The sequence below is a fragment of the Anabrus simplex genome, chromosome 6, assembly GCF_040414725.1.
Source record: "Anabrus simplex isolate iqAnaSimp1 chromosome 6, ASM4041472v1, whole genome shotgun sequence".
Classification (NCBI taxonomy): Eukaryota; Metazoa; Arthropoda; class Insecta; order Orthoptera; family Tettigoniidae; genus Anabrus; species Anabrus simplex.
This window is the reverse complement of record NC_090270.1, coordinates 318,692,526-318,702,845: the sequence shown is the minus strand read 5'-3', so window position 1 is coordinate 318,702,845 and position 10,320 is coordinate 318,692,526. Positions and strand designations below refer to the sequence as shown.

Here is a 10,320-nt window from a genome sequence, read left to right as displayed (position 1 = left end):
AGGAATTCATTGTCATATCTCATCCCTTTCTTATTTCTTTGCTGACATTCTTTTTTAGCATGGTGTCACCTTTTGCTTCCAATGTTGGCTCACTTAAATTATTTAACTGTAATTTGGAATCTCTAGTTGCTTTTTCTAGCAATAAAATCTTAGCATTAGCCATTCAATTTGTTGTGGATAGTCATTATATTATGTCCCTGTCTCTTTAATTTATTAGTGAGTGAACTTATTGTCCTTTTAGCTGTGTCTGAACGTATTTAATTTCTTTTAGTACTTTCATGTAATGCATCAAAATTTAATTCACGGTGACCTATGTGATTTGTTTCTTGAACTCTCCTCTATCTTTGGAGGCTGTCTTTTACGGGGTGATTTTCGTTTGTTTAATTGTTTCATGATATATTGTGGCAAGTTGGGGAATATGTGAGGGACAGCACTAGTTTTCAGTTTCTATCTACCTCTAGGAATTTCTACCCATTTGCCTTGTATTACAAATGAATCTAATTTAACTATAAATTCATCAGAGGTGAGAAGGTGTCTTTGAACCCCACATTTTTATCCTGAAACAAGACCTCAAAACCGTTATAATGATTACTGTATAGTATATGGTACATTGGGATACAGAACAGAGTGTAAACGTTAATAGAAGTCTGAATGACTTTTTCCCATTCTTAGCTCGGGATTGTGGATCAGATGTTGAGACAGTGTGCTGTTTTTCACAGCTATATTAAAACAAAATCACATTGTGCTGCCACAGCCTTCTAGATTTGCACCATTCACACCTCTCGCAAGAGTTAAACAGACATTTCCCTGGAGAAGTTTGAAGAAATGCAAGAATCTTAACAAGGTGTTATTTAACAATTTGTGAGTATATATATCATAACTGTTGATGACACCAAGCCTGAGTCTACATCATAATGAAAACTTACTAGTGGTGGCTTCTGGCATTATTTCTTAGAAATTTTTCCTATTGCATCATTAAAGGGCGTCATCTACCCTATACTTTGCTTCTCCTGTCGCTGTGTGCTCAATGTTCAATGCTCTACTGGTAAAAAGAGTACAGAAATACACTTTCATTAAAACTAACATACATGATAAGGAAAATAAACATTAAAAATTATTATAGTGAAGTGCCACTTCACCTACTACTGCTCTATAACTGCTCCTGCTGCATATGTTGTGTTCTTGGTGATCAGTTCCTGTGAATTATAGGACTTCCAAAACTTAAACCTTAATTTTCCCAATTTAAAAAAAAAAAAAAAAGAGCACTTGGCCCCACTATGGTTCTGAATTCTTGAATTTCATTTTGGACCAAATTGTCGTGATGGGTAGTCAGAGACGGGGTCTCGAGATTTCTCGAGACTAGCGCGAGCACTGTTTTTCGCAAGAAATTTAGAGAGATCTCGAGAGTGTTGCCCCCACATTGTGTAGTGAGCAGCGTGTCGTAGGCCTACAGATAGACGGAGCTGAATGTTGTTTGTGCTGAGTATGCGAATAGCCAACCACGCGCCTTCTCCATTCCATGAATACATATCAACAAGCGACTAGGGCGTTCATTTCTTTCATTTCTACCGGTGTTTATTTTGATGCAGTATAACATAATTATAAAGGATATGTATGCATTCTGGCATTGTATGTAGCGGTATGTACATGGATGAGTAGGCTAAGTACAGGAACTGACGGCTACTGTAGGTACACCTCCTGGGTACTGTAAACAGTTTAAGGTACTAACCTTCTGTTTTCACTTTCGTTAATGGTATTAAAGGGTTCATAGTTAAATATGCAATACTTTTGCAGGCTTTTGACAAAATTTATCGGCACACACCTTTCCATATGAGAAAATTATTTCACACAATAACTGCGTATGATAAACTATCAAGTCTACACTCAAATTTACTGGGAGATTCTCGCAAGAGTCTTGAGATCTGTGATGCCAGTTTTGAGCAAGAACACTGCCTATCTTTCAGAATCTGAAATTCTTATCCTAAAGGGTTTGGAGAGGAGTAAAAGACTTGAACACAAACAAGATATTGTATCTGGAAGGTGTATTGATGACACTTTTTAATATGCACATAATATTTTTTCTTATAAATACAGTTTTCTTTAATATCATTTTTAGCCATATGCAACAACATAACAAAATTCTTTTTCACACCAATAACAGTTTCAATAACTTTACTAGGTCAGGTTCTGATTGCACTGTCTTATTTGTACAGTGAATGTTAATGTTGGTAAGTACATTTTTTAGTTATTATTTTTTCAGGTTGTATTAACTTAATAATAATTATAGTATTTCTAGAATGAAAAATGACAGTATCATCAATTATACCTGTAATCCTACATTTTTACTGTCAACACTGTTATACAACATTACCAGAACCATTTGTTATTAACATTACTGGTATTACTCATCAGAATTCAAACATATCACATTAATTATTAACCAACAACGAACAGTTGGGCAGCAGAATGGACAGAATTTCACTAAAAACAAGCTTTAGTTTATTTTAAATAACATGAGCATATACTATTCAACTGATTAGGTCTCGTTTTCTTTTTTACACTCAGCTAGTTGCATTTACAAAGTGTATACATGTTCATGATCTGTTTCCACTTCCACTCTCACATAACTATGTAAGATCTTTCTGAACCAGCACAAAATATGATGATTAACTATATGATTCTTATAAAAGGATAACTTAATTAAATTATACAACTTCATTTTTTAAAAGAAGGAAAAATAGGAATAGTGTACACCATTATTCTTTGGTATAAAATTGAAATTGACTCATTTTAAGAAATAAGAATTATTTGATTATATTGATCTTCTTAGGCAAGTTATTTACATAACATACAAGATAAATAAACAACAGCTAGAGAACAAGATAGAAATATTTTCATCTTTATACAACTGCAACAATAGGGAGTTGCTTTGGGATTGCTAATTTACATATTTCTTTATATACTCAGGCTTTGAATAATGATCAGCACTTTTGTTGATAAGTGAAGATACACAAAAATGCTCTTCTCTTTTCTCAAGACCTGCTTTCTTTAACCATTTACAAGCAAATGAGGTATGGTAGGCTAATACAAAGCACCAAGAGCCAAAGTACTGCAAAAATTACCCCAAGAAAATTACCCACAAAATTTTGAAACAGATAAATAATGCCTCACCAAAACTAATGTGATTACTGTTATTTGCATTCCAAAGAATGCTAGATGAGGAAGAATATTTTAAAAAATCTGAAGACTTGTATTTTAAGTAAAATATGGCCAGTTAGATGGTGTCTAAAAAACATTTCTTTGTGAATTAAATTTACTGACAGATTTATTTGCTCTTTATACAGTATTCTCCTAAAAATAGAATATTTGGTATTTATGCCACTTTGGCTCGAAGTAACTTTTATTTGACTGTTAAACTATTAAATAACCAAGCTTAATGGTAATGATGCAAGTCTGGAAAAGAAGTTTAACTAGCAAAGTAATAAAACTATTTCTGAGTGTTGGAATGCCATAAATAATATTTCTGTAACTTAATGTTAATTGTAATGAGAAAGTTTACAATACTTATATACTGTACATAAGCCAACATGCTATCATTTTCAAGTCCTGACCATTCTTGAAGATATAACTAATAATAATAATAATAATAATAATAATAATAATAATAATAATAATAATAATAATAAACTGTCCTTTGTCCATTTGTCTGCTTTGTATCGGTTTTGACTAGCATCAATCATCACTTTCACTCATAACAACACACTCACTCCAGTGGTGAAGGCAGAGCACATGTAAACACTACTGGAACAGTTTATTAACAATGTGATATGTGGGAAATAGAATTCTCCACTATATCGTATTTAACATCTAGTATTAGATCAGTCTTTACAAATTCCTGGATATACAGAAAGATTTCTTCGTTTTCACACACGTCACTGTGAGTCCACTACAGCACCTATTCACATTTCTTCTGCTTTTCTTGCAATGTTTATCCGAACATTTTCTCTTTTCAACACTAGTTACGTATATTAATTTTCCAAACAAGATTTCTAAGTACACCTGAGTCTTAAAAAGAACATAAAATTAGCCTGAAATTAAATTTAGCACAAAAAATTAAAAATATCCTACTCATGTTAATTTAGTTAATTCTCTATTAGACACATTACACTTTCTTAAAATTTTCTCTCATCTCTCATGACCAGGTAACTCTTCAGTAGAGGATCGAGTGGACCTGTGAAATCTTGCTCAGGTTAGAAATAAAACAAAGTTCACTCTTAGTGCATGTTTTATCACGGATAGCCCGGGTTGAACACATTGAAGAGTATAGCGAATATTGTGCAAGCTGCATACACACCGAGTGCAACCCACCACATTAATTGCTCATGCAGTTTCTGTTCAAAGTTTTTTAGAACAAGTAGGCCTATAGTGAGGCCGGCTAGTGCTCCCGTGAGATGAGCGACATACGACACAGGAGGACCCATCTGCTCAGCTGCGTACCTGTCGTACACAGCAAAACCAACATCCGCACTCGCTGAAACAGAATAATACCATATTTAGAGAACTGAAATTTGCAGAAATACTAGAAGTACCCTTAACTTGAATGGACTATTCTTAAATATGGTTCTAAATAAATACCAGTCTCAAACTAATATTAATAACTAAGCCCCGGGTTTTTAGGTTCAAAATAAATTAAAAATAGGTTCCTACAACCCATATTTTAGGATTTATTAGGATGTTAAATCTCCTATTTAGAATTTATTGGTTCTTACAAAAATAAACAATTAGCATCATGCTATTAATACTTTGCAATAAATTACATTAAAATATCCATTATTACCAGTCTACTGATGATTCACGTAGTGATCTTACAGAAGTCTTTTACTACAGTATTAGTCTATTTGTTTACAAAACTGTACCTTTATTACATTACTACACACAGCCCACAAACTACTAATTTAATTTGCGCTAACACGACAATGAATGATGAAATATTCCGACTAGCAAAACCTCTTCCGTCTTCTGTCAAATCCACTTTAATGCAAAAAGGAATACATTCCATGTCACAAGAAGTAAGAGCAGCAAAATTCATAGCTGTGATTTTCTTAGAATTCCAAGCAAGTGCTTTTTTTGCAACTTCTGTCGACAAAGAACAGGACCCAGTGAAGAAATTATCTCGTTCAGCCAAAGGGTCTGCTATCGAGTCTCCTCAGTTATTTTGTGATCCTCTCTACACATTGTACCTATGGTGACCAACTGTTCCACATTTTAAGGCATTTTGTAAACATCCCACTTGGGACGTCATTTGTCCCGTAATTGTTTCGTTTTCTGCCTGAAGAAATTTTCGTATTATTGTCATCGATACAAATGTTAACAATTCATGACTATCCTACTATCTAGCTTCAACTAAACATAGCATAACCGTTGCAAATAGTATGACCTTGGATCTTGGAAAGTGCAAAAAAGCAGGTTATAGCATCTTCGCATGAGCATTCCGGATGTACCGTCCAACTTCCTAGTTACTGTTAGTCTGTGGCGTGGCAAGTGTGGCCTTTCTGTAGCATGAAGAGCATCAGCATAGACGTGTTGTATTAGCTGGTGTTTTTCTTTACGTTTTTGTGATTTTTGAAATAGATTCAGCATCGGATAGCGATGATTGTATTTCTACTTCGTCACAAAAAAAGAAGGCATCATTTAAACCCTAGAAGGCGAACGGAAAAAAATAAATGCGTATATGCATATAATTCAAAATGGGAAGCCAACACGCCTAACTTATCTCCTAATCAAAGTAATGTCCACAAAACATTTTGTAAACTTTGCAAGAAAACGTTCAGTATATCTAATGGATGAAGGGTCTTCTACCCACAGACTGGAAAATAAATTGTACAGTTAAGATGAATAAAATGTATTTTTCTATGTTAGTATTTCAGTAAAAGTGGACTCTACATCAAAAAGGGGAAATGTGGAACACAATGCTTTTGAAAATGTTACATGTTTTGTGGTTTTAAAATTAATGCTAAAAATGTAGCTCTCCCCCAAAATTGTGGAATGTCCCCATTTCTTGACTGTCTTGTCCCTCATTCCCTCCTTCAACAGTTGATCACCCTAACTGCACCTCACTGCATAGCTTTCCTGTCAAAGAATGCAGCCTACAATAAGTTATTTATGCTGCAATGGACAGAATTACTTTAAAATACTGAATATAATAACAAATTAGGTCTTTTTTATGTCCTATCAAATTTAAATAACTTATTTTTTGGTACATTAAACAAACAAAAAAGAAATGTGACTTTTTACATTTTGCTTTATGTTGCTCCAGCAAGGATAGGTCTTATGGTGATGTTGGGATAGGAAAGGGCTAGGAGTTGGAAGGAAGTGACCATGGCCTTAATTAAGGTACAGCCTGGTGTGAAAATGGGAAACCATGGAAAACCATCTTCAGGGCTGCCAACATTGGGGTTCAAACCCACTATCTCCCAAACCCAAGCTGACGATTATGTGACACAATCTGGGCAGCCACTTGCTTGGTAAGGAAAAGTGATATTTCAAGAGTAACAAGCTAACAACCGAATAGGTTTGAAACTAAAAATCCGGGGCTTGCCAATAACTTTTATATGGATGCTTATTAATACTTACCAACAACAAAAATTCCAATTAATCTAACAATCCCAAACTCCATATTGTTGTAGTTCTGAAAAAGAAAAAGAAATTATTAGTTTCTGTGGTACTGAATCATCATAGTGTTACCTACCAAAATATTACTGTAATTATTGCTCATTTTGCCACAGTTTCATTTGCTTAATTTCAGCTGCATATTCTTGTCTATTATTTGTGTATGATATGATAGCTAGCTAGATAGAAAAATAAAATCTCTTTTTTACAATCTGCTTTATGCCACACCAACACAGATAGGTCTTATGGTAATGATAGCATAGAAAAGGGCTAGGAATGGGAAGGAAACAGCTGTGGCCAGCATTTGCCTGGTGTGAAAATGGGAAACCATGGAAAACCCTCTTCAGGGCTGCCGACAATGGGGCTCTAACCAAATATATATCTTTTCTGTTGGATAGGTGCATTCAGTTTTCATCAAACATCTGTAGAAGATTAACTATGGTATGTGGCCTACAAAATGCTTGAGATTTTAAATTATTTTGGATCTAAAGACATTACCTAAAGACTTTTAGAGTTGATGATGTTGACCATGGATATACGTATTAAAATTGCTTTTGTATGATCCCAGATTCATCTCTGGCACTATGTTTTCAGGTATGGGTAAGAACAATTTTGTTACATTTACAATCTATCGGAAGTCTCCTTTTCGGCTTTGGCAATATGAAAGTGACTGACCTATAAGCTATAACCTCCTGTTGATTGTGAATATATATCAAGGAATGCGTAGGAAACATGAAAACAGGAATGTAAAGAATTCTTCAACCCTTTGTCAAAAAGGAATAGTAACTGATAATTGGAAACTTGGATGGAAGAGTCATTAAGAAAAAACTCATTTATATGATCAAGATAAAAATAAACAAAATTTTGAACTATCTGTAATATAGATCAATGAAAATCTTTAATATAGACAATAATGGCATTACAAGAATTGCAGTGATCACAATACATCACGTTGCTCTTAAGTGTGCAACTACTGTAAATGTTCCTCACCAGGGGTGATGTCGCGGCCAGACAGATTTAGGATAGATTTAGTATATATTCATGTAGTAAAGTAGTTAGTTTAATTAGGTGGTGTGTTGCATGTGGAGCTGGCGATCCGCCCATGTGCAAGATGCTACAAAGTAGATTTAGAAGTAGTTAAGTAGTATATTCATGTAGTAAAGTAGTTAGTTTAGTTAGGTGCTGTGTTGCATGTGGAGCTGGCGATCCGCCCATGTGCAAGATGCTACAAAGTAGATTTAGAAGTAGTTAAGTAGTAAGTAGTTAGTGTCTAGCTATAAATAGTCTGTGAGTGTTTATTTTATTGGAACATTGTAACTGGGCGAAAGCCTGTTCAGTTCAATAAATTCATTCATTCACCTACTGTAAATGCAGAATATTAAAACTTTGTTTTGTACTGATACTCAGTGCTCTCTCCAGAAATTTTCATCAGCTGGGTGGCAGGAATGAGTAGCCACGCGGGAATACTATGTAAAAATGAATACTGTATGATAAAATTTAAATTTATTCTCCTCAGGGCATTAACAGCAATATTAGACAGGTAAACATTGCAAAATTGAACTATTTTAGTGTTATTGTCACAAACAAGATATAACCGAGTATTCTGAACTTCTAGTGTTCTACTGCTCGTTCATAATCATATAACACTGGGGCTTATCACTCGAGTTCTATGGAGTGCCAAAGGGTTTGTGAAGTCCCACGGAATAGAGTGCTCGCGTGCGATTCCATGCTAACCCATACACCACGCTCGACACTACACGATAGTCAAGCTAAATATTTAAAATCCTATGTAATTGATGCAATTATGCTGGCAATAATGATTTATCATTTGAATAAACAGTTTTACTTTGCACTTTAATTTGGATCATCCAATGACTCCAATATGTATTAATATTATGTAACTAGCACAAACCTGGGTTATGTTAGCCGAGCGATTTGTAAAAATGGCAGGGAGAACACTGGATACTGAACTAAATACTGTAATGTTATAGTATTAAACTCTGTACATCATACATTTAGTGCACAATGTTGTATTATATGCGATTACTTGTTAACTCAAGAAAATATTTAGTATAGTGATGCAGACATGTTTAACGTAGGCTATTTATTAGAACTGCCTTTTGGATGTTCAGATTTGCAGATAAATTTCTTAGTGTATGAAACATGCAATACATAATTTTATAAAAGTTTATACAAAACAGAATGCACATGTATATACAAATCTATCATATGAAGTTTAAACCTGAAGTTCCTATTTGCATAATTTAACATGTTCATGCTTCTGTAGTAGTTCACTATTCGCACTGTAAGAATCAGTCCTTTGGTTATTAGATCAACAAGAAATCAAGAACAAATGTGAATTATCAGATAACTATGGTAATAACAAAATTTTTGATGCGAGAATAAATAATTCAATTTTGTTAGTAAGGCAGAACAATTTGATAGGGAAGATAAATTTTTACACCAATTCTTTTCCTATTTAACTATGGCATCTATCAAGATATACCATTAAATTTGTACTTACTAAGAGAACATTTGCGAGATGAGCCGCTAAGAGAGCGTAAACACCTCCCGATGCTCCAACAAGATACACATCGGTGTCGAACACGGATGTACCCAGAGAGCCTGATTAAAAGTAAAGATGAGGAAAGTTAGTTAAGGCATATTTCCTAGGCAGCATATTATGTATATATTCAATAAGAATCAGGCAAACAAAATCACTTTCAGAGACAGCTGACATTAGCAATTTGAGCGGGGGGTTAAATAAATATTATTTCTTGTTTCAGAATACTTACCGGCAAGCACTCCAGCCATATAAACAGCCCCTATCCTCAGAGAGCCATGCACCATCTCCAGTGGCAAGCCTACCAACACCTGGACCAGCAGGTTGAAGAGCAGGTGCAGCCATCTGAAATATAAATACAATTGATAATCAATGTGTTCCATAAAATGAGAATATGTATAGGTAATTTAGTGAGAAATCTATTTTGTTTTAAGTTATTTGTGCAACATTGTGCATTGTCCACCTGCGTAGCATAACAGAGTCATTAGCTGCTGTCCTCAGGGGCTTGGGTCAGAAATTTAAGAATGACAGGAAAGTGGAAGAAATGATAAGGAAATAATCCAGTGTGGAAGACAAGCAGGAGCATTCCCAAAAGGTGTCAAAAGCCTGGTTTGGAGCAAGGATGTCCCTCAGAGAAGCAAAAGAGTGATATGCAGGAAGAACTATGTACCTATTTTGACGTATGCAGCAGAAACTTGGGTAATCCAAAGAGGACTAGGGTACAGGCAAATTAAATTACATTTCTGGGAAGCATGATAGGAGTGACAAGAATGGATAAGATGAGAAATGAGAAGGTTAGAGATATAGTAAAAGAACAGCTGCTACAGAACAGGACAGAGGCACATAGACTTAGATGGTATGGACACATGAAGAGAATGACAGAGGAGAGGATACCCTGGAGGATGCACGAAATGGAGATAACAGGAAAAATGACCAAGGGGCAGGTGGATAAAAGGAGTGGAAAAGACTGCAGAGAAGAGGAAAGGACTGGGTAAGAGTAAAGAGGGAGAAGTGGTGGGAGGACAAGAGGAGATGGAGAGGCTGACCTGGCCAACATGTGGAAACTGCATAATATGATGATGAGGAGG

At 34.9% G+C, this 10,320-nt stretch overlaps 1 protein-coding gene across 2 annotated transcripts in view; it reads right to left on the bottom strand.

The window, feature by feature from the left end:
• Positions 1-2,037: 2,037 nt before the first annotated feature.
• The window catches only part of stet (stem cell tumor), a 361,467-nt gene continuing 353,184 nt past the window's right edge, over positions 2,038-10,320 (bottom strand). For both annotated transcript variants that reach the window (XM_067149371.2, XM_067149370.2), the window contains exons 5-8: positions 9,465-9,577; positions 9,194-9,294; positions 6,634-6,688; positions 2,038-4,531 (exon numbers count right to left, since the gene is read on the bottom strand). In XM_067149371.2, coding sequence (XP_067005472.1) covers positions 4,290-4,531; positions 6,634-6,688; positions 9,194-9,294; positions 9,465-9,577 — 511 coding nt within the window. In that variant the 3' untranslated portion in view covers positions 2,038-4,289. The remainder of the gene's footprint in view (positions 4,532-6,633; positions 6,689-9,193; positions 9,295-9,464; positions 9,578-10,320) is intronic.